A 26,065-nucleotide genomic window follows, 5' to 3' on the forward strand; every position below is an offset into this window, starting at 1 on the left:
ATACCGATTACTGAGGGGGGGGGGCTTCTGTGGGTTTTCTTAGTCCCACCAGACGGATTCCAGTACGGTACCTCAAATTAGGCCACAAATCACGTCTATTCACATCATTTTCAATTCATTATTCCATTTGACTTTATATAATCTGAGTTACTGGAGGCTTCGTTAAGAAAAACGGAAATAGGCGATAAATATACAGGAAATTACGTTGTATTTCAGTATCCTGCTGGACCAGTTTATCACGTGATATGTACCTCGTACAACACTGTCTTCAATGCAGTTTCATGATTCTTGGCTGAATCACCTCCTATTCCATGTTTTTTTACGAAATAAACGACTTGTTTCGGCCACAAAGGGACCATCGTCAGGTATCTTGTATATGGTCAACGTAAATTGTTACACTGTGTTTAGCATGTCATAGCCTGTGAGGGCTGTACGTGTAAACATTTTAAATTAATTATATTATTTTTATTATTTAACTGCAAATGGGTTTTCACCCGGTGGCAGTGGTACTGCAATAGGACAACAGACAAATAACACACATAAACACGTTCACACAAAACACAGCACACAAACATTAGTAGAGAAGTGAAACATACTAACAAACTAACAGCAATGTCATGTTCACAGTTTCCCTTCATTTCGCTTTACTGCACTTACGTAATCCTCCCATCCTCAACACTTCTAAGATGTTCAGATGTTGTTATACGAGTATACGTAACTATGAAAATATTATAAAAAGATGGTGACTCATGTTGTGGAACTCCCGGTTTTTTAAGGCTGAGTATTTTGTGTGTCCTTATTACGTCCGTTTAGGTCGTGTATGTGTGGAGGGGGAGGTGACTGCTAGTCAGTGCACAAACACACACACACACACACAGAGGACTTAAACGCACTCCGGCAGGACGGACAACCAGAAAACCCTGTCGAATTGTTTCATTGACATATATGCGATACTATTGCTATTTCCACAATTTTATGTCCAAAACGTTGCATTCTGTAACCACACATAACGTAGAAAATACTGAGGCGTCTAGCGATAGAGAGAAAAAGTGTGAACGTGAAGTATGGCTCGTATGTTCTCGTTTCTGTTAAAAAATATAGAACCAACTACTGGAACCTGGAAAATTATCGATACTGGATCTTATCAGATGAAGTCAAGAACTTGTGTACCCTTCCACTGGCAGGGCTCATACGAGTAAAACTTAACTATTCAGGAGTCAGCGGTATTGTATTATGAATAATCCATCCTCCTATTCGGATATTCACCAATGTACATTTGTGTTCTTATCAAGTTCGATGTATCGGCCGCGCCATAGCTCAAGCGAATAGTCGCTGGCTTCCCACCGCAGCGGCCCGGGTTCTATCCCGGGTCTGGTCAAGTGGAATTTGTGGTGGACAAAGTGGCGCTGGGGTAGGTTTTCTTCGAGTACTTCGGTTTCCCCTGCCAATCTTCATTCCACCAGTTGCTCCACAATCACCCTCACCTATCATCTGGGGCTGGTACAATAGGCCAGAAGTGGCCGCAGTACAAGGAACTTAGTCCCACCCCACTAACAACAAAAAAATAATATGGAAGCAGTTGTCATTAAGTTGTGTAAGTCCAGTAACCAAAAAACATGTAAATGTTTTTACACTTCCCCGATATCGCGGAATACGTAACGTATATAATTTGAGTATGATTTTACTAATTGATAAATCAAAGCAAAGAAGAACAGTTATGTTTTCTGTCACATATTGGAAGCTTAGTTAATATAAATTGTAGTTTGTCTTTGAAGTCAACAGATAGTGAAATTAATATCAAGTGACATTCTCGCTAGCCAAGTTTGTTATTGCACGAAGATTTGCCAAATTATGTTTCTACGTTCCGGATCGGAAATACATTTGAGACTCCATCATATTTCTTCATTAGCGTTTCTATTAGCATCCCACATAACAGTGGGACGTCAGTCTACCTGAATGATCCAGTCCTGATTCATGGTCCCTTTGTTATGGACCTTACTCGGTAAATCCATATCCATGGATGTTTTCTGTCATGCAGTGGCGTCTTGTCTGAAAGCTAGAGAAAAATTGTATGGTCTCGTAACTATTTTCTTTTATTCTTCTCGGTAGGTTTATTTTCCTAAACTTGTTCTGGACGTATCATCTTCCAGTGCGTGCTACATGACATTCCCAACTCATCCTGGATGTCATCACTCTTAACAAGGTCCTCGTCATGCATTTTCTTTCTGCTACTTTCTATGTCTTATTCTAGATAGTCTTCTTAGCACGCTGTTCTCTAACGCTACCAATTTATGTTATTCCTTTATAACAGAGTTCAGGTTTTATGTCCACACAAAACAATAGGCAAAATTATAGTTCTGTATATTTCAATCTTCAGGTTTTTCCTGTAGAATGAAATAAATTTCCAGAGCTGGCTTCTGAAGTGAATGCCATATCGTTTTTTGTTTCCTTTTAATATCAGAACTGTTAGCGGTTGATATGAATGTATTTTTGTTAGCATTCTGATCAGAGATAAGGTACTGCCATGGAGGAGTTCATGTCCCTAGTACTGTAGAAAGAAGCCTTGTGAAAAAAATATTACATTGGATAAATAATATGGTAGTTTATTTAAACCAATTTTTCAAGACTTATACCAGAGGATAATGGCTATTCAAACCCGTATTTCATAGAATTAAACCTGATATCCCGGTTGGAAAGCAGGTTCGGTCATCTGTCCACTTAAAGAATGGTGACTTGCGTGGTGACCATGTCGCCCGCAAACGTTCAACATAGCCGATAATTTGAAGTACTCCTAGGGTGCTAGCGTCCATATTTCAGGCATGTCACAGTATGATATACACCGATACAACTGGTGTCTTATTTTTCTTTACAATTATTATTAATTTTATTTTCTGCTCATTTGCTTTGTTTTCCCGTCCTGGTCACCACTGTCAATTCACATATGTACACAGACCATAATAATTATAGAAAGAGTGAAGGAAAACTCTCCATTAGTTCACGTATGGAATGACTGGTCAGCCAGTCGGTAACTACGTGTATGTGGTTTCTAAAGTTACATAGGGATATCTCCACCCACTGCTACCACAAACACACTAATACGCCTGCAGCACTGTGTTTAGAGACGCCGCAGTGTTCATGTGTCAGAGAAGTTGCCTATCTCATAGGCGAGAGGGGTACAGGAAAGGGATCGTGGAATGATTTCGATGTCTGCCCAATTACGATGTACATCGCATTGCAATGGGAATTTAGGAAATGCAGATATGTAAACGTAAAAGCCATAAGGGAATAAGTAGTTCAAAGAGTCCTATCTTCTGGGGTATAAGGTCGTGTAGTCCGTTGAAAGTCAACGGACGTTCTGGAAGTATATATCGCCTCCATCTTCAGGATCGAAGAATGAGCCTAGTAAGAAACCAGTATGAAAATATATGGCAAGCTTTCCAGCTGGTTTTTTGCTCAGCTTCTTCGACACTGAAGATGGAGGCGATATGTTCCTCCGAAACTTCGGTTGACTTTCAACGGACTACAATGCGTTATATCGCAGAAAATATAACCCTTGATAGCCACCGCTAATATGTAGGCTGATAAAGAAAATAACTCTGTAGGACAGTGAAGAAGGAATAAATTAAATCAATTCGGGATGTGGACATGACATTTTAACGCCTTTTTGCTGGAAGCATTTCGGCAGTCTTTGCTCCTCGAGAAGATGGTTTTCATAAGAAGATGGAACAGCAAAGTTGAGACTTGTAGAACTGAATGACAGAAAAAGAAGCAGTCAAGGATGAATGTTTAAGAATACAAAACATAACGGAGACAGAAATAGTGAAGTCAAAGAGAAGATGCCTTGCTATTTGACAGTATTGGCGGTTTTTTTAATATCGTCGTTGGAAGAGGAGAGAAATAGAAGAAGCACAAAATAAAAAAATGAATGGAAAGGAAACGAAATCCAATTTAAGACCTTTCCGACCCATGATATGTTCCTTTTTTTATTTTGTTCTTTCTCTCTCCGTCAATGTTTAGTACCAGGATCTCCCGAAGATGTCTCTCTCAACCACACTACTTGATCAACATTGAGTCTGCCCCAGCTGCAACAGAAGAACCCGTCCCTGTTGGATTGCGGAGGGCACTCTCCAAGTTGTATCATGTATGTTGTTTAGTTCAGTGACGAATTCTGCATGGACAATGCAAAGAATGAAGCTATCTGTAAAGGGCAACAGCAAGAGATTCCGTTGTATAAGATATTCTCCTCTCTCAGCCCCTACGTGTATCACCTGCTCACAAACAACAATACTATGACTTTGAGCTTCCATCCAGTGAACCGATTGATGCTTGACACATTTGCTCATAGTGTTTCAAACACATATCGAATATTGACACGAATCACTTACAAGTATAATGAATTATAATTATGTGAGGAGTGGAAACCGTGGTACTATTATCTTCACGTTTTTCGAAAGAGACCTGAAGAAATCATTAAAATCCTCATTATAGCCTTACGGCAATTAAGACCGAAACTGGTTCACCCCGAATACAAGTGTGCAGCGTTAGCGCTGTGCCATCTGATTAGGCTCCTCCTGCCTAGTTTAATGCAAGAACTGGTGTGTATTTTTTCATGTTCCGAATTATACAATAGCTCGTGCTTTNAAATCCGGCCCTCACACCGCGACCTTCAATGATCTATTGTGCTTTCCCTTTGGATTAACCCTTTATTAATCCTACACTTCCAATGAAATGTAGGACTTTATTTATGGGGGCGTCATAAAAGTCACTTATTTACATAAAGAACTGGCCCAGGTGACGAAATCTTAAATAAGCTATGGCCTCAAATCACATAGGATATGAATGTGATAGCTTCGAATCAAAGCTGTTGCTTCGGACCCGAATGAAATAAATAAATTTACAAATTTGAAAGTGTCATTTCAAACAGAGAAATTTCACGTACAAAAGAACAGAAATTGACTTTTAAACCAAGGATGTGTGTGGCGTTAGACTTCTCAGGGCAAGAGAGGAGAATGTGTTTTCCGGGTACTCAAAATTTGATTTCAAGTATTATGCACTTTATACTCCATCTTCCTGAGTTTTTGTTCTGCAGGGAATATTGGATGTAGTTTCACAAGCCAGACGGAGCACTGAATTCCCCACGGAGCGAAATGCAGGTAACCTTTGAGCTGCTTCTAAACTTGTTTCACAATCGAAGTGAAAAATTCAGTGCCTCTCTTGCTTTGTACATAATCTAGTGGGCTCTGTTCACCTGCCCTGATTGTGGGTTATCCGCATCTTCAGAATGTGCAGCACGGATGGTGATCATGATGATGTGATGATTATGACGATGATGATGTTAATAATAATAAAATTCTTTAATAATAATAATAATAATAATAATAATAGTAATAGTTGGTCGAGGAACTGTGCTACAAGCCGGAAGGTTGCGGTATCGAATCCGGATCAGGTCATTGGATTTTTTCAATTTACCTAATCCTTCCAGCCGCACTATGGTCCTGGGGTCGACTCAGCCTCTAACAGAAATGAGTACCAGGATTCCTCCTGGGGTAAAGGGCGGCCGGCGCATAAGGCTGACAACCTTACCGCCATCTATGAGCCTATTGTCTAGAAAATATGGGAGCCTTAATATCTCACAACTATGGGCTTCCACGGCCTGTTACAGGGATACCTTTACTTACTTTTTTATCGTTAATATTCACAAATTACATTTGAAACACTTTCGATATATTGTATTTTTATATTTACGTATTATTATAATTTTGTCTTCTACATTATATGGATATGAAATTTGGTCTCTTACCATGAAGGAAGACTACTCACTGGTCGTGCTTAACAGCAGGATGCTAAGAAAAATATTTTGATATAGAAGGAGTGGGAAGAGGCTGGATAAATTGGAAACGAGCAAGTTCACTGGGACGATAATTCTTTTGATTCATATTATTTGGGTAGTGGGTTCGAATCTCTGCTGGGACACTAGCAATTCTAATTGAGATTTTTAGTGGGTTTCTCCAGTTCTTCGACGCAAATATAAGTATGTAACCTCAATTAGGTCTTGACCGCTTACTTCCAGTTCATTATCAGTGGTCATACCACTTGACTTTATATAATCTGTATATTGACAGTAGCGTAAACTAAACTACAAGAGAGACCAACTGCTTGACGACGTTAGGGTCCAGTGGTGAGATTTTGTGAACGCAGTAATGGACTTTCTTGTTTCTTGTTATTGGTCAGTTGTAACCGCTCATTACAACTTAAGTCATTATAATATATCGAAGTTCATTATAGCCAGTTAGTAGTATACAGCTACGTTACGAGAAAGGGTAGACAGGGAGATGGTCACATTCTTGCACTGAGAAAGCGCCGTAGGCCCATCTTGCTGTTACACCACAGGATGCACCATCCGCCCACTTCTGGAAATTGCCATGTTCAGAGCAGGCGGTGGCGCCCACGAAATTGTAACTTTTGGCATCTTTTGGGCACAATAACTCAGGAGGAGGCTCTTCAGACCCTCGCTGTGACTATCAGCAATCAGAACGCTGTCAAAAACTCCTTTTGGAATTTAAGGTCCAAAGTCGCTAAACACCTGATGTTGATTTGGAGGCGTGCATTTCGGAAACCTCCTTGATTTTAAAGTAAGCCAGTGAGGGGTGTTTGGAGGGTGGAACTTTTCCGGAGGCTGGACCTCTGAGGCGACCTCTGCTTCAGGAGACTTCAGTTCCAGAAGAAAATTCTGGTTTTAACTTTTGGTTTGGAAGGACGCGGACCTGCGTCCCTCCGGCTAATTTCTAAATTATAGAACTTAAACACTTTTCGACCATTCCGAGCAAGTTGACTTAACAGAATTGTTTACAACACACAAATACTTAAAAGTGACTATAAAATTAAAATGGATTTACTAATTAATATTACAGTAGACTAGATCAGTGTTCAATATCAGTGTTTAATGAAGAGTTTTTAAGTGCAAACTATCGTCTAGTAGTGGTGAATATTGTGCCGCATTAGTGTTCTTCGTGCCTGCCGGAGCAAGACCTGTTAAGACTCGGATAAGATCTCCTATCTACCGAATCCTGAGCAGAGCCAGTTACCTCAAATCCACTCTTACATAGGCGGCACCACCTCTAATTGTAATCACCGCTACTAATATTCACATTGCAAATGACCCTCAGCCAGTCTGTCTTGGTGTCCATTCCCTTTTTGGGGCTCATGACCAGATATTTCTTCCTGTTTGAAAGTTACTGTCCTGCCCCTGTGATGCGCCCTCTCTGACGAGAGGACGTGTCTGTCCCACCCGTACTCTGACCTTACTGGCGCCCAGTATCAGGAGCCCCCCGCCTCAAAAGAACTATTACAATTAGTGCCAACAACCCGCGGCTGTCCAAACATCTACTACACACCTGAACCGCTTTCTTCTCAACGATTATGCTTTGAGACCAGTGCAAATACAAATTATTTATCAGTCTGAGGTAAACTCTGCGACAAGATACATGAATCTCCAGTAAGAAAGACTTGTAGTATCTGCAGTAAGTGAACATTGAGGTGAATGTGAATTGTACATGTGAATTCATTGGAACTGTACCCTAAATGTTAGAACTTTTGATGTGTTACTTTTGTGGTGTGCTGTTTGATATGCTGAGAATGTAACAGATTTCAGCTATATTACCTGTTCCTCGAACAAGAGAAAATTTAATTTTTATATCAAAATTCCGTTAAAATTTAATATTGTTCATTAAATAAAATAGCACTTAAAGTAGACATTTCCCTCCCCACTTTTAAAATATTATACCAAATCTCCCATCTGCTACTTCATCCCAAATTTTAAGGCATAAGTTTGCTATCCATATACTGTATTATATTGTGGCGTTTATCTTGGTAACGCAACAGTAAATAATCGGTCCCGGATTTGATAACGCGAATTATTCGATAATTTCCACGTCGTAACTACAATTCGTTATTACACTAACACATCAACTACTGGACTGCCTTCAACGAGGTCTTCCTGATGAATCTCTTCGAACAGTGTTCACTGCTCCGTATATAGGCTCGGCACGGACCAACCACAGAAAACACATTGCTGCTCAGCAACGGATACCATGTATTGTTGTCAGGCGTGTCCACCGATGCATTGCTTAGCAACGGACGCTCTATATTGTTGCATGCTCGTTGGTTGGAACATTTTTACGTATTCGTCCCCTAGAAACGGCCCAATCTGTCACAATGTATTAGTAAATTAGTGGGATTAATCATTATGTCATGGTAATATAATGAAGGCCGGTCACGGTAGCCGAGCTTTCTAAGGCATGTACTGTCTTCGCTCGCTTGGAAACCGGGATCGTGGGTTCGAATCCCAGTCAGGGTATGGATGTTTAGTTTGTGTGTGTGCGTTTTTCTGTGTTTGTGTACAGGTAGAGGCCTTGCGACGAGCTGATCACCCGCCCAAGGAGTCCTACCGAATGTGTAAGATCTAGAAAAACCGAAGTGAAGGGAGAAGTTCATGGAGGTAGGCCTAGGCCCACTGGGGCTGTAATGCCAAGGAAAGAAATATAATGAAGATCTTAGTGGAGGAAACAAGAAGTCAAAATTTCAACAAGAAGTGATTACTGGGCGTCTGTCCATCTTTTTTTTTTTTTTTTTACTCTCTGTATTAATTGGATATGAATTTGAAGGATTCATGAAAGACATTTTTGGCATTTCTGAAGGAAGATCTTCCCACTAAAAACCTCGCTTTGACTATATACTGCGAATGTTGTTTCGAACTGGACTGAATAAGATACTGCACTGTTTCGTATTACCGAGTGTCCAAATGAGCACTGTAGGAAATAGTAATACTGCTACGTAATAGACACGTGACTATTCAAACTGCGACATTCAAAGACATTCGGGATATAGTAGAGAGAGTTGGAGGGCACTGAGATATGCGAGTAACTTCCTCAGTTATATACACGTTGGCCGAGCCGTAGCTGAAGCGGTTAGTCACTGGCTTCCCACCGCGGCGGCCCGGGTTCGTTCCAGGGTCTGGTCAAGTGGGATTTGTGGTGGATATTGTGGCGCTGGGGCAGGTTTTCTCCGAGTACTTCGGTTTTCCCTGCCAATCTCCATTCCACAATCACCCTCACCTATCATCTGGGGCTGGTACAATAGGTTAGAAGTGGCCGCAGTACAAGGGACTTAGTCCCACCCCACTAGCAATAAAAAAAAATAACATATAGACGTTAGTACAGCTATGGCGGGATAATCGATAGACTTCACAGCCGCTTACAGAGAGCGATAAGAATTTAATTGCGGTTACTTTCGTTGAGTTTGTATTTTCATGGATTCTGTATGAAAAATACTAAACTCCACTTTCAACCAAGAATCCACTACTTCCCCTTATTCTTAATATATGCAGCCTGACTGTAGTAATTACAGTGCGGAGGCAGCATTGTTTCATATTAAGATAACTTTACTTTTCCACTAACCAGTTTCAGAGTAATTAAGTACCTCTTGACGGATTAACAGCAAGGGGTCTCAGGGCCGATATTACTTCATAACTTATTACTAAAATCTCTGAAACACATAGATACCGCATCCATAAACTTCGCATTTTGTTCAAAGAGAGTATTTATATGAAGAATGTCGTTTTCCGAAATGTGGCGCCATGTAGATATTGTGTAAATCGACGTTTCGAAGGCGGTATTCTTCATAATCACTCCATGAAAACCTCAAATCTTGCAGAATATTTGTATGTTTTTTTATGCTTTTCGAAATGATCGTAGATTATTTCCGTAATCGGCATTAGCCAGGTAATGTTTGTAAAGGAGAGGCAGTTTATTTTTTGTGAGGCATAACGCTGCACTTTTTAAGTATTTCTCAGAGAAAGTTCACGTTTCAGAAGTTAAATATGTCTAATATATTCAAAGCTGAAAGTATTCTAAGTGTTTATTTCTGCTGCTTGCAGTAACTGATATTCCCAATGCTGCCAAAAACGCAGGCCAGGCCACAGCCAAGTATAGACACCGCTTTATTTAATTCTAACAATGGCCCTCGAAGGGCTATACATTTTACAGCTCAACTTTAATTGCCTTATTTAATTAAATTCGAAAAGTGAAAAAAAAAAACAAAGCCTCTATGACGGTCCACGTTTCCCTTATTCCGCCGTGACGTCATTACCCCATTCAGTAAAATCCCGGAATCGGATTTACCCTATTTCTCTTCAGGCGCAATATCGCTATGTGTTCACCGGGTGTTAGTTCAGTGAAACTGATATTGTACCTATGTCTCTACAGCCCTTTGTTGGATCTTTCTGTTTATTAATCCTATAAACAATTGGTAGGACTCCTTGGATGGGGGATCAGCCCGTCGCAAGACCTCTACCTATACACATAACAACACAAACACATAATAAAAATACACACAGACATCCATGTCTCCAGTGGGATTCGAACACACGATCCCAGCTTCCGAGCGAGCGAAGACAGTTCATGCCTTACACCGCACGGCAACTGTTATCGGCCAAACTGCTATTCACCTATTATTAACAAGTTACGGGTCCTCTGAATCTATGCCGTGACTTTCAGCATGACGTTTAATATTTCGCACAATATGTCCGTGCGCTTAAGTGTCTGCGTGGGTGTGTTGTGTGAGCTTTGGTTTGTGCCTTTGTTAGCGAAAACGGTCGTTCCTTTCCTGTGTGCTTTGAAGCAAACTATCAAAAAATAATTTATGTATATTGTAGTGATATTCCGAGGTAAAGTTATCCTTGGGCTTAATTAATTAACGATCACGCTATGAAAGCGTATGGGATGTTGGGGGTATAGCTCCACCATTCTTGATCTTGGCACTAGAGAGATATTAGTAGTTAACTGCATACCTCTACCGCTTCACCCATCGAGGAAAGAGCCCTCGATACCCACTGAAGAGGAGACTTGGTGGGTCCCAGGTCCGGTCTGGAGGCTTTAGAGAAGAGAAATTCTCTTGCCTATGTCGGAAATGAACCCAAATTCTTTGGCATGCAGCCAGACTAAGCTATCCAGGCTCCATTTATTATTTTAATCTTAATACGTGTTATATACTCTCTTTCATTTATTTCGATATTATTTACAGCTTTGGCACCGCATGTAGATTTCTTTGAACATTAAAGCAGCGTCTACACGAGCGCACAAAATGCGTCCGTTGTAACGAACGTCGTGACGTCCGTTGTATAAATAAACAAGAGAGGCGAATGCTACGCTTCCTTCTGGCTCCATTACAGACAAAAGACTACGCACCGCATTCTGCAACTGTGTGGTGTCCTCAGCAAAGTACGTTCGTTACAACGGACGCATTTTGTGCGCTCGTGTAGACGCTGCTTTAATGGTTGCCTAGGAACGAAATAACATTGGATATCGATCTGTTAAGCACTGTGTAAAGGAAATTAGGCAAGAGGTAAAGGAAACGGAGAAAAGTGAAGAGAGGAAACGTTGCTTTCTTTAATTTTAAGGTAAGAACATTTCCTGAAATTTCTTCTCTCTGAGGTCCAGCCAGTTTCTTTCACTCCTTGTTGTCAAATGTCTTCAATTTATATTCTTCCCGTATGGTGAGAAACTGAGTCAAAACAATCCTAACTCGACGAAACATAGGTCATCGTCATGCATAGTTGCTGTTTATGATTGAAAATTTTAGCAGTTAATATTTTTTAAACTAATTTATATCTCTTAAATCATTTTAACACTGTTCTGTCAATTTCCTTATTGTTTTCAGATGTGCCAATTGTGAGCCTGGAACTTGGGAGTAATCTCAATGCCAGTTCAATACGAGAAGGAATTGATGTGTACTTCGAGTGTAACATAAAGTCGAACCCTTGGGTGTACAAGGTCAGCTGGAGACACAATGTAAGCGAATCGTATAGATACCTTGATGATTGTTCGTAGTATATATTACACATACACTAGAGAAAATATCTGTGCTGCCTGGAACAGAACAGTTTAACCAAGGGCCTTATGAAAACACATGACACTATAGGAAAAGTACAGTGTTATTCGAATGAATGAATGTGTAAGGGATGGGCCTTCTCGGCCCTTACACGGCGACCTACAGTGGTCTATTGTGCTTTCAGTGTTATTCTAAATTATTACCGCAGCTTCCATAGCCTATAATGTTCAAATCAGAAATAACCAAATAAACTGCTTATGGAATATGAAAGTGTAATCCAAAAAATTTGATTCTGCAGCCTTCATTCTATAAGTAATAAATTTGTTTAATTACACTTACATATTCTATAAGCAGTTTCAATTTTTTTTTTTCTGGTTTGAACATTATAGGCCAAGGAAATTCCGACAGTAATTTAGAATCATCCTGTATTTCATGGAATTTTAGTAATGAAACGTCTTGAAAGATTGTTAGTGGGTAGAATGACATATTCCTGGGAGGTAAATATTAAAATAACCCAAGAAAAATAATTTTTACAAATTTGAACTGGGTTGGATATTGTTGTAGGCATGTGTAGTAACGCAGTTTATTTTTTTTTACTTTCTATTGTCAGATGTTAATTAATGTGTATTTATGATTGTATTTTATTCATATTGTACTTTTAGGATCGTGGGTGACAGACGCGAGTAAAACCCTTCCGTCTCATTCAAGGCTTGAACTCTGTTTTGCAATGACTTTTTCGTATATGAACTTTAAAAAGATTGTTCTTTGAAAAGAACATTTTGTATGAAGTCAGTCCATTTTTATATGCAACAGTGGTCTATTATACGTTCCGAAAGAGCTGAGGTTTGCCACACGGTCCCATCCCCTATTTCTGGGGGGCTCAACCGCCGATTCCAAAACTCCGTGCTCTTTTTCTCAACACTTGCTCACTCACATCGCTGATAAAGGCAGGACGAAAAAACTGAGAAAACAACACAAAATATTTATTGGCTAAGAGCAAAAAAAACCTGAAATAAAACGGAAGTTGTGTAATAGTAAATCTAGCTGCAGTGAAGTATTAGTACACTTGTTGTCAAGAAAATAAAAAATATGTACATATATATTGTAATGTTAATTGATATGCGAATATACATGGGCTGACATGAATTAAACTGTTGGCCAGAAGAGATATGCAGTGTACCCCTTGAGAGACATTGCAGTAAATGTTAGTCCGCTAAGCTGGGATTTCTTGACGCTTGACATGCTTTAAATATTTATTTGCTTGCCGTTCTACGTGTATAAACCCATCAGACGCTGGACACACAGTTGTGCGTGTCAGAACACTATGTGTTTCCCCCCACGCAATAACATTCATTACTCTGATTCCCGTAAAAGAACGGGTGTGTGTCTCGGTTTTACTTTCATGTTTTAATTTCTTCCTCAAAATTTCGACACAATTTGAATGTAGCGAAAGTGACAAGGAATGTAGATATACGCATCTTTATGTGATCATGTTATTTTGCCATGAAAGCAAGCAATTGAACCGGGATAGCTCAGTCGATATGGCAACTAGGCTACGGTTTGGACTACATAGGAATCGTTCTTGTATTCCCTGAAGGGCCAGGAGGCTTTCAACATTCAGACCTGCTCTAGGGCCCACCACATCTCTTATTCAGTGGGTACCTTGGGCTCTTTCAGCGGAGGTAAAGTGGCCTGAGCATGAAGTTGACAAGTCGCCTCCACCTAGTGCCGAAGTTAATAATCCATGGAGCTGTACCTGAATTTCTCCATACGTCTTCCGGGTGTGTTGCTTAATAAAACACAGAGACACCTGTGCCTTTACATTTATGGAAACAGTCACTTCCTATGAATTCTTGTATTCCTGATTATTCGAGTTTGATGCAAGTAGAATACGTGAAAACTGAGCAGATATTTTGTGTCACCAACCCACAATTTGCACACCATTATTGACGTCACTATCGTGCAGAGGCTGTACGAGTATATGTCATTTATTAATAGTGAGACTCCACTTCATCTGAAGTCTGATTTCCGTAAAGCTGCCCTGCGCCCTAGACTAGCCCTTCACATTGCTTACTTAACTGTCAGAGCCTTTCAGCTTTGCTGTTCGCATGTAAAATAGCTAGGCTGAAAAAGGGAACGTGAAACGTGGACGAATTTAATCATCGAATAGCTTTAAAACTGTCAAATTCCTCGTGACACGTCTCCCTATCGTGAATACTGGTGGACACTTCTGTAGGAACTATGACACCTCGCTAACATATCAGTGTGTGATCGATCTTCCCCTAACATAATGGCTCCATCCGTGTGAATCAATTTCCGTTACCCGTTTCACAGGAAATAAAAGTTTGTACATATACCATATATCCTACAGCGCAATTGCAACGAGGACTGCTGTGACGAAAGGTTTATTTTAGATAACTAAATGGCGCAGGGTTTTTCATGAAAAGTTTCCAGTTAATCAGCAGTAAATAGGAACTTGAAATATAACCGTATCTCTGAACGTGTCTGCTTTACGCGACAAGTGACAAGAGAGCTGTCCGTGGAACTCGATGTTTAGGTCATTGTACAGGTGTTTTTTTTTTCTTTAACTGGGATGAGACTGAATCCACTTGGTACGTCGGCCACTAATTGACCTATTGTATCAGCCCCGGATGATGATGATGAATGTAGAGCATAACTATAATAAATATTACATGAATAACATTGTATCTGCCGTGTGTGTACCTTGCGTCGACTTAAAACACGATATGCTGCTTACTTAATAAGATATTCATGTATAACTATATTATTATAATTCGAATTTAACAATTTTCTGTGATTAGGCGATATTCAATTACTATTTCGGCTACGAGTTACGATCATTGGATATAGATACTCTCACCATCGTTTTCTTCAGTCTCCTCAGGAAAAATTCTAGCCTTCCTACCGATTTATTTTCATCGTCTAGAGATTCACATTCATGAAGAACTCTTGGAACTACAATTCTGTGCGGTGTGTACGTATAAGACGACCAACACATGAGTGCCCGTGGCCGAAAATCGAACTGCTCTCTGACGAGTGTTATTAGCAACATGAAAGCTACTGTCTGACTACACAAGTCTTCCTTCCTCTCCCCACTTCCCTAACGCAATCGCCTACATACCCCTGTGAGAATAACAGCGCCCCATGGGCCTAAATAAGTAGATATCTTTCTCTTGTATTGTCATGTATTGTCGAACGAGAAAAAAAGAATTGTCAGAAATTTAATAGGAAACAGTGGTTACACATCTTAAGGTTCTGCCTCGTGATCTGATGAGGAAACGACGAAAATATCGATCAGAGTACTCTGGCTAAGATTTCAGTCCTGGATCACCGTAATAGAAGTCCGGAGTTCTAACTATTACCCCATAACGGTCAGCTATCTAGCTGTAGAAACGCGCGCACACACTCGAATATGTATATATATAATATGTAATGTGAGTGTGGATCTACGAGTATTTAAATACTCAGCTCTGTGGCATAAATTCACTGCATCATCTTTCAATATTATCTGTTACGTGTGTTTCAAAATAAGAAATATAAAATTGAAGGCGTTTCGGAATCTGTCTGTATCTTCATCTTCAGCTGAAACACAGCAGAGAGTGAGGAGAAGGTACCTTCCCTACCGCCAGATAAACAGAGCTACTCTTCGCATATAAAGGGGGGCATGTATTGAAAACAAGATTATGCCAAAATGTGGGGGAGGGAAATGTTGAAATCACAGATTAGTATAATGCGTACACAATTTTGGAATCAGAATGTTGTAGAGGAACTGTGATTGTATTTTTTTTCCTTGGCACTACAGCCCCAGTGGGCCTAGGCCTACCTCCATGAAGTTCTCCGTTCACTTCGGTTTTTCTAGATCTTACACAATCGGTAGGACTCCCTGGACGGGTGATCAGCTCGTCGCAAGGCCTCTGTGTACACATACACAGAAAAACGCACACACAAACTAAACATCCATGCCCTGAGTGGGATTCGAACCCACGATCCCGGTTTTCAAGCGAGCGAAGACAGTTCATGCCTTAGACCGCTTGGCGACCGTGACCGGCCGTAATTATATATGCACTGCATATTTTTAATTTATAGTTTTAAAATTCTTTTCACAGCATTTTTTTTTCATAACGTGGACATTCTGGTGCAGTTCGCGAGTTAGATCAAAATTATGCTAGCCAGAATTTCTCTGCCAAAGAAAATGCACCCTCGTATATACGTAGTTGAAGTTGCTCTGAACCAACTTACTTACTGTCACAAAAGGTAGAATACACATATACTCGTGTTATGAAGCGACGCCTGAAAGCCGCGATCCCGCAACCTGCTGAGCGGAGTTTCGCGTAGCAGTTTCCTAGGTAACGGATACCGAACCACTTCAATTCCCGCAGCAAGAAATGTGCTGGAGACCGTTGCATCGAAAACACGAGAAGTGCAAAAGTGAAGACAGAATATGACAGCACACGGAAGTTGGAAGAAGAACCAGAATACGAGAGAATTCCAGAAGACCAGAGGCGCAAGATGCAGACAACCGTGAGGGATTCGGTATCCAGAAGGACTTGTATGTGTGAATTATTATACCCGAGTGTGAATGTACTAGTGACGTCTAATAAACCTAATCATCAAATCCAGAATCCGAAATTATTAGTCACGGAACCCCGAAAACGTGATAGTATATATATTTATATAGATATGTGTGTGTGTGTGTGTGTGTGTGTATAGAATTCTGTTAGTGCGTATTATGTAGGAATATGCAAGATACGTGTAATTTGCTGTTCGGCAGCTCTAGAAGAATGAAAATATAAAACGACAATAAGTGCGTACTAACAAATGAATTCTAATAGTTTTCCTCTCATCGGTTTTAGTTTTCATTCTTCACTGACGAGCAGATGAGCAGATGTGTCGATGTCACGTTCTGTGACACAAACTCCGTCATTTTAGTCCGCAAGCGAACTATACCGACCGAGCAACTGCCGCTTGTCGGCGGAGATAGTTCCAACTTAGCGGATAGATGGTGTCGCGTTGTATGCGCAACGAATCCCCACGACCGTTAATTTCGGTTATTTAGACCGGAGCCGTGTATAGGAATAATAACGTAATTTTGGTTACAGCAGTGGATGGAACAGACCTCTTACTCTTCACCAGTAGGAAGTCAACATATAGCAAGTTTTGTTTTTGAGATCCCTTGCATTTCATTGGATCTAAGCACAAACGTACTGTGTCATTGTTGGCTTCGTCCACTACTACAATCCGGTTGAACTGAACGTACAAAGAAACGCGACCCGCCCCTCCCTTTCAAGCAGAGATCTCTGCTCACCCCATTACACGCGCCTGTCAAATGATACAAACATCAGCACAGTGGTGAATCAGCTGTCAGTTTGGGTTTCAGCATTATTTTCAATGTATTTTGACGGTCCCTGGGATCGCACTATCCAAGGCACATGTAGTCGATGGTAGACCTGTGCAATATAGATCGATATTTCGCCATCGACTTTCATGAGATGATATATCGACTATATCAATATTCTCGCTTGGTACCAAACAGTAGCCTGTTATTGCCACGGAAACCATAAATAATGACGGGGTCTCAAGTAATATCCGAGCACTGTAACCTGAACTGCAGCATCAAATAACACCCGGAACCTGGCGCAGAAATTGTTAAGTAGTGGCCGAATATTGGTACATACGCGGTAGCTTAGTGGTTAAGGTACTATGCTACAAGCCGGAAGGTCGCGGGTTCAAGTCCCAATGAGGTCATTGGATTTTTTTCAATTGACCTAATCCTTCCGGTCGCACTAGGCCCTGGGGTTTACTCAGCCTCTAACAGAAATGAGTACCAGGAATTAATTAAATAATTTTCCTGGGGAGTAAAGCGTGACCGGCGCGTAAGGCTGACAACCTTACCGCCATCTTTGAGCCGATTGTCTAGATAATGTGGGAGCCTCAACGTCTCACAACCCTATGGAACTTCACGGCCTGTTACAGTGATAGATTTTTTTTTCCTTCTTTTACATTTTAAAGAGAGATCAGGTCTCACATAATAACCGGATACAGACACGAAGATTTTAAATAGTGGACCTGGATACTATTCGAACATTTGCGAGTACGTATGTACTTCAGTTTCGCCTACTCGATTAGTGTTTACTTCTCTCAAGCGTTGGCTCACGGCCTTTTATTTAGCCCACCGATAACGAATTCAATTCTTAAATAATTCATTTTTTTAGTTACTTCTAAATAAATGTCACTTATACATTACAGACAGGGGCACGCTGTAGCGTAGTTGGTTGGGGCACTATGCTACAAGCCGGAAGGTCGCGGGATCGAATCCCGATGAGGTGGAATTTTTTTTCAATTTACCTAATCATTCCAGGCGCATTATGGCCCTGGGGTCGACTCAGCCTCTAACAGAAATGAGTACCAGGAATATTCTTGGGGGTAAAAGGCGGCGGACACGTAAGGCTGACAACCTTACCGCCATCTGTGAGCCGATTGTATAGAAAATGTGGGATCCTCAACATCTCACAACCCTATGGGCCTCCACGGCCTGTTACAGGGATACCTTTACCTTTTAACTTTTAGTTTATACGTTACAGACTCGTTGATTCTTTAATTTAGCTGCCCTTCAATCTGTCTGAGAATTCTGAAGTAATGTAATGATCCAGTACAGGCAGTTGTTTTAATTGCTGTGCTGAAAATTTCGTCTGTCGGCTGGACACGAGATTTATTTCTGGTTTAGTGGCATGATGCAACAAGAGTACACAGAGAGCATGAGAGTGAGAAAACATGTGACTCATCCGGGAAATTACCTCCTTTGATGCTGTTCCACACAACACACATCCGAGAGCCAGTGTGGGGTTCAGAATTTCAATTTTGTGTACACTCAACTAAACTATTAACACGTTCAAGTATCGTATTCGCAAAGTACAGTTCCGCGTACGTCACAGAACTAAAACCAGACACTTCTGTTAGTTGTGTTTCTATGTTTGTTTATTTGTTCTCCTGTGCATACGCCTGTGCGTATGAATATGCGTGCATTGTGTCTGTTTATAAGCTTCACGCTTTCCTAGGCTCCGCGCCTGGTGAAGGTAAGTGATCAGCTCCATGCCTCAGCCGCTTTACCTNACGTCTGTGCGTATGAATATGCGTGCATTGTGTCTGTCTATAAGCTTCACGCTTTCCTAGGCTCCGCGCTTGGTGAAGGTAAGTGATCAGCTCCATGTCTTTACCCCCAGTTCTCATTGGACAAAAGGCAGAGTAGATTTTGGAGCCGGTGTACACGCGGTGACAAAAAAAAATTGTCCCTATGGGCAACGGAACTCCAATCATAAAGCCCTTAGCGAAGGAATCTATCTAATTATTTATTTTTGTGGCATATATTCACATTTATATGCTATAAATACGGCAGTACATGTATGATTATTATGAAAACCAAGTAGCTCCTATCTAAGACAGCAGATTTTATGTGTTTCAAAGGTGTTCATAACTTCCTTTGTATTGGAAATTGTTGCCAATGACCCCTACTGCAGTAGAGGGATAGTAGGCTGTTTAAAACGCCATGTAAACAAAGAAATACGTGTATATATAGCGTCATATGATATATGGCATTGTTTACGTACCGTAGACAAGGAAGTGCTAAGATTAATGACAAGTACTGGCTCAGTATCCTGCTTCATGGAGCTGAGCCCTTCTTGAGAAACCTCCAATTGTGCAGCTACTTAAGAACTTCCCAGCATTTCATGGAACCCGAATGTTCATTACTGTGTTCACAAGAGCCCTCCACTGGTCCCTGTCCTGAGCCAGATCAATCCAGTCCACACACCCCCATCCTATCTCTCTAAGATCCATTGTAATATTATCCACACACCAACGTCTTGGTCTTCCTGGTTGTCTCTTTCCTTCGTGCTTTCCCGTTAATATCCTATATGCATTCCTCTTCGCCCTGCCTCTCTTATGCTCCTTGACTTCAATATATGAATTATACTTGGCGAAGAGTACAAGTTATGGACTTCCACATTATGCAGTTTTCTCGAACCTCCTGTCACTTCACATACTCCTAACATTCCAAGTATCAAAGTTCATATCCATTTTCTTTCTCTTAGGTCGTTTATACAAAGAATTCATCCAGGTCCTAGGTCCTTTGTGACATTTTATAACAAGCTTATTTTTTAAGGAGATGAGTTGTTAGCCCCACGCCCAACCCCCAATGTGGAGTACCACCCCTTGTTGGCTCTCCGCGACTGCTTATTCAGTATATTCGCAGCTACCCTCCATATCTGGAGGCCGTCTCCTCCATCCGCAACCTGAGGCTGAGCCATGCCGTGGTGACAAGGCACACACCTAACATGGATCCTACTGGAAGAACAATTACCAGAAACCTTAGAATGATGGATGAAGTCCCATTAGCGCAGCGCTACCTTGAGCGGTTGCTGCTGCAACGGGTATAAACTGCATGCAACTTTGATTTAAATGTGCAATAAGGATTAGAACTGAGCCTGCGAATGCATATAACCGAGGCCTGGCAAGTGAGTCATGAAGTCGGTGAAGCAGAGAAGGTTTTATGCTTGTTACAGGGCAAAACGCTGTTCAACAACGCAAGTATGGGTACAATCGTGAGTAACCAGAGCCTGGTCCTCCAGTCAGTAACAAGGGCTCGAGCTGGTCTCTACACGTGTGTGGGCAGCAATCAGGAAGGTGACGGCGAAAGCAACCCCGTCTCTCTGGACGTGAAATGTAAGTTGCCTTGTTTCAGCAAGTAGCAGTGATCCCATTGTTTTTAACTTCAAAGATATTAACGTCGTCTTGGATATGTTGCCGTATAGTCCTGTATATTATTACCAACAATTCGTAGGATTGTGCAGCTTGCATCTTCAGTATAGAAACTGTAGGTATCACATTACTTCAAAGCGTCTATAACAACCTGTTATCTGCACGGTGCCAAACCCCAAAGACAGTAATCTGGAGTATTTTCTGTTAAGAGGGGTTCCTATTGAATCTTTCTTGAGCCAAGGAAATTGATTTGCCACAGCCCGATATTGGGTTTACAGGGTTAAGTGTCTTGCTTAGTCACGAAATTTACAAGTTATAATAGCAGTCTTATTTGCATGTGCTGGTAAGCCATGAAGACAATGAAGTGGGGGGATAAAGCAGAACCTAGAGGCTAACTTACCTGTGCAAAAATGGTTCCAAAGGAGCTCACCAAAGAACACTGTCTGTGAGGGAGTCTTTAGCTAGTAAACAAATAACTGTGCTGGAACATCCTCCCTATTCACCGGATCTACCCCCCAATAACTTTTTTCTGTTCCCGAAGATAAAGGAAACATTGAAAGGAAGGCATTTTGATGACATTGATGACATCAGGAGTAATACGACGGCAGCTCTGAAGGCCATTCCACAAAACAGTTCCAAAACTGTTTTGAAGGGTGGACTAGGCGCTGACAACGGTGCATGGCTTCCCAAGGAGAGTACTTTGAAGGCGACCATAATGATATTCAGCAGTGAGGTGTATAGCACTTTTACCGCGATTAGTTCGCGAACTTTATTGTCAACCCACGTAAACCGGTTGAACGAATTTTGTTTCAGATTTGAGCTCCTCGCACCCGTCATTGTGAGGAGTTCTAATTTATGGAATATACCTCCAGGTAGTTCGGTATAAGTCTATTAGTTCTTCGATGGATTGTATTGCGTCCATCGTCACTGTCGAAGGGTAGGGTAAACGAGAAATCAGCAATGAACAGGCGGTAAATAGAGCGATTAGCAACTAACGAGTACAATTTCTAGAGTTGGTAATTAACACTCACCGAACCACCAAAGCCTTGGGAAGGTAATGAAACTCAATTCTGTGGTCCTGTTACAGTAGTGATTTGTCACCAACTCGGACATTGGTTGTAATTTGAATAATTCACTTCATCTGGATTCCCACAGTGGGAAGAGCTTAGTGGTAGCTTATGTCTGAGAAGAGAATAGCATACGAACCGCACAGTGCTACTGTTTACTTGGCTAGCCAAGCTACTTCTACTGAATTTTGACTTTGTCTCATCTTTATTCATAACTTATATAAACTAAGGGAAGGACGACTCAATTCATTAATTTGAGGAACTCTGTTTGAACTGGGTCATACCAGTCACGCCAGATGATACAGCAAGATCACTTTGTCTACAGCGAAGTTATCCGTCGTTTGTATTTCGTGCAGCAAGTTATTTCCAAACTTCAACTTTTTTTATTCACGAATATTATTCTTTATGTTTATGAAAAGAAGAGTTTGACAGTGATTAAAGGGCGCTCCGATCTCGGTGGCGGCGCGGTCTAAAGTATGAACCGTCTTCGCCCGTTCGAACACTGGGATCGTAGGTTCGAATAGCACACAAGTCATGGATGTCGATGAGTGTTTATTTTGTGTTTGTGTTGTTATGTATGTAGGTGACGGGCTGATCTCCCGTCCAAGGAGTCCTACCGACTGTGTATAGGATTAAGAAACTGAAAAGCGACCATGGTCCAAAGAGAGACTTAAGGATGCGCATCTTAACTGTATATTCTATTAAAATTTATATAACATTGTTAGTGGAGATTTCAAATTATCAAAAAATCCCATGAAGGTCTATCTTGAAGCTATTGGAAAGTGAGTATGAAAAAAGAACTCAAATGGTGTGCGAAAATTTTCAAACGCATTTCTTTTGAATTTGTGTACCTGACCGACCTTGGTGTTTATTGATTGCAGATATCTGCTGTTACAGTAAGAACCCCTTTTTTTGTTAAAATTAATCTCTGCTCTCACATAGCTGTGTATATTTCCACACAGTCTGCCTTTACCGGTTCTCACGGTCTCTTCGCTTGCAGATTTCTTATATTTTTTCTTCTACCCTGAAGATGGAGGCGATACGTTCCTCCGAAACGTCGGTTAACACCACATATACACGGTGCCAAATCCCAGAGTACTGCTTTCTTCATAGTCACCGCCGTGAAAGCCTCAAATCTTACATAAAATTAATCGCATTACAGGTTTCACAGCAAACGACAGAAGTTATTCTTCCTTGTATTTCGTCAGATATTTCGCATATAATTAAGTGGTTCGCATAAAAGCTTTGTATTTTTATAAGGCTTCAATTTTACCTACAGTGCTAATTTTTCTGTAAGATAAGCTCCTACTGAGAATATTGATAACTTTCAACTTAAACATCATGCACTTGACTTATACGAACCAAAAGAAAGTAAACATTACTGTCTTCAGGCATATAATGCTGCGTAATCGGGTAGAAATCCATTGACAGTGAATCGAGCTCCATAGTCTGGATTATTTTTTTCCGCAATTCACTAATTTNCCCCCCCCTTGTAAAATATCAGTATTGGCCCCATAGGAGATAATCAGCTGATTAACTCTCTAGTAATAAAATGCGAAGTTTTCAACACTACTGTACATAAAATTCTGTCATTGAACCTGATCTCAAGCCAGTTCAGTCCAGTTAACGTTCTCGTCTACTTCACTAAGGTGCATTCTCATACTGTTCCATCCATCTCCTTGGCTGTCTACTACTGATTTCTACGAGCGTGTTTCATATACCCAACCGAGCGGCATGTTCTGCGCACCGTAACCTTGTTTACTGCTTCTAGTCCTTGTGTATTTGCGGCTTTCGGACTTAGCCACTTCGAATATTGAGGGTTTTCCAACGTTTAGACTAAACTTACAGTTACCATCTTCAGGGTTAATCACTTCGGGAGCTGCCCAAACCCCGCCCAGTGTTAATAACCCAGAATATGGTGGCCTTGCGGTTAGCCGTCGGCTTCCCCCCCTGGCGGTCAGATTTTGAAAGCAGATCACGTCATGTGGATTTTGTAGTGAGGAAAATGGCGAGTACTTCGCTTTCCCCTGCCAATTTTAATTTCTTCAACCGCTCCGTATTAATTAATCATCATATCATCGACCCCACATGGTCTCCATGTGAATCAAAATGCCGCCAAATTGTGTGAAATTAAGAGAGAAAGAAACTGCACTCGCTGGCACGGAAAACAGTCTGTGCAGTAAAGACTAGCATGGAAACAGAAGCGAGAAATACGAACCATGTTTTCTGATCGATAAAGTTCATTTGTAGACAGCCAAATCAACAAGAATATCTTGCACAACAATGCAGGGAATTGAAAGAAGGGCGAACAGCCTAGATGTTGCAGAATGAAAGTCTCTCTCGACAATTGACCACCTCCACCCCAGCCCCCAAAAGGGAAGACCGAAAAGACAGATATACTAATTAGACCGACTTGTCGATGCTGTAGCTGGTAGAACTGTTTATAACTTCTATATTATCATAAAGAAAAACTTCGGAGAAAGCTAAAAAGTGGTATGAACATTCAGGGCTGTAGCACCACATTACGAAAATTTTTAAAGAAATTTGGTTTTAAGTGGCGGCAAAACCACACCACAGCATCTTCTTATGATTGAGAAGCCGGACGTTCGTGTCAAGAGAATAGAGTATATAACGTAAATTTGGTGATTCATTGAAGAAAACCTTCACAAGGATGAGTCGTATGTTCAAGAGAAGTTCCGTAGCGCAGTTCTCTGAACGGATTCCTCACATCTGTTTCAGCGTCAAGTTGTGAGTGAGAACGCTCTCGTCCATAACGCTCTTGCGACTGAGAAACTTCCTCAGGCTTCAGGGAAACATCACCGTAACGCGAATCAAAACAATTGGGAGAAGCGGGTGAAGAAGCAACCCGTGTAAAATATTCCTGCCTATAAATTTTTGTGATTGTGAACCTTATCACAACGTAAAAGTAAATATGATTCAAACATTTTTTTTTAATTGTTTCATTTTGGTCCTCTAAAGATGGTTTTACTAAAACCGAAACATGTAAGGCAAGAGTGAGAAAGAAGTGACCTAAAAAACATTGTTACACTCGACGGACTTTGTATTGATTTTATGATTCAGACACTCTCTACAAAAAAAAAATCCGCAGTGGTTATAAAAGCCGGTCATGGTAGCCGAGCGATCTGAGGCATGCACTGTTTTCTCTCGCTCGGAAGCTGAGATCATGGGTTCTAATCCAACTCAAGGCATGGATATTCAGTATTTGTATGTGTACGGTTTTCTGTTTGTGTACAGGTAGAGGCATTACGATGAGCTGACCACCCGCCCAAGGATTCATACCGAATGTCTAAGTTCTGTTAAACCGAAGTGAAACGCAGAGTTTCATTGAGGTAGGGCAAGGTCCAAAATGAGGCTGTAGCTCCAAAGAAAAAAAAATGGTTATAAAACAGAATATTCCATTTGTTGATGAAATGCTGAAAGTCATATTTCATCGGTTCATTAGGCAGTACAAGCCCTACCAAGTAGCATACTCCGTGGATAATATACTGGAAAATTATGGACACACAACACTCCATCTGTGACCCTGTTACCCAAACTAAAACCCCGTCTAAAATATCGAGAAGAAAGTTAAAAGAATCACGCTATTGCAAGAAATGTTACATGTAGTATGGAAGATGTGACGCTCCCGTGTGAAGAAATGTTTCGCAGTGTGGGCGAGGAAGACTGGGCCACTCTGTAAACACGCAAAGAAGATGGAGAACGAATATTATGAGAGAGACGCATGTTTTGACAATACAGTCGAGCTTATCGTAGTCAGTTCGAGGTATGTACAGACTGACGACAGTGAGAGCGGTCAAGGCAACAGCACAGATCCACGGGACGACGAGAAATAGGTGGCGTGGCACTGCTCAGAGGCAGTAGTGGGTGAGCGCGGCAAGTAGTCAATGTTTTCAGTTATACTGTACATACTCAGATTCTTTGCCGTCTTTTATGTCCCGCTCCCCCCCTTTGCCCAATCCAGCTTCCGTCATCCCTTCGCCTCTTTCCGTGACGTAGCTCAGGCTTGGAGATATTTTGCGTCATGCGTACATCCTAATAAACTGACTGGTGAAGTGAACACAATTTATTGTTTCGAGGGGAAGGAGCCACATATAAGGTGTTAGAAGAATTGTTTTTTACTGTAGCAAGTCTCCGCACAGAAAACCTAGCAGGTTGGCTATGAAAAGCGAATGAAGAAATTTGTGACATGAACGTGACAGAGAATGCCCAGGAAGTCTGCATCAGCGAAGATTTTTTTTCGCCGAAAATGGATGTCATTTATAATATAGCTCAGTCCTGAATGAACTCGAAAATTTCCGTGGTAAAGTAAAATCTGT

The 26,065-nt window shown here is 41.0% G+C and overlaps 1 protein-coding gene across 2 annotated transcripts in view; it reads left to right on the forward strand.

Moving 5' to 3' along the window:
• The window catches only part of LOC111868699 (hemicentin-1), a 336,801-nt gene that overhangs the window by 272,857 nt on the left and 37,879 nt on the right, over positions 1-26,065 (forward strand). For both annotated transcript variants that reach the window (XM_023859591.2, XM_023859592.2), the window contains exons 5-6: positions 11,716-11,846; positions 20,466-20,625. In XM_023859591.2, coding sequence (XP_023715359.1) covers positions 11,716-11,846; positions 20,466-20,625 — 291 coding nt within the window. The remainder of the gene's footprint in view (positions 1-11,715; positions 11,847-20,465; positions 20,626-26,065) is intronic.

Source organism: Cryptotermes secundus, unplaced genomic scaffold (genome assembly GCF_002891405.2).
Source record: "Cryptotermes secundus unplaced genomic scaffold, Csec_1.0 scaffold1184, whole genome shotgun sequence".
Lineage (NCBI taxonomy): Eukaryota > Metazoa > Arthropoda > Insecta > Blattodea > Kalotermitidae > Cryptotermes > Cryptotermes secundus.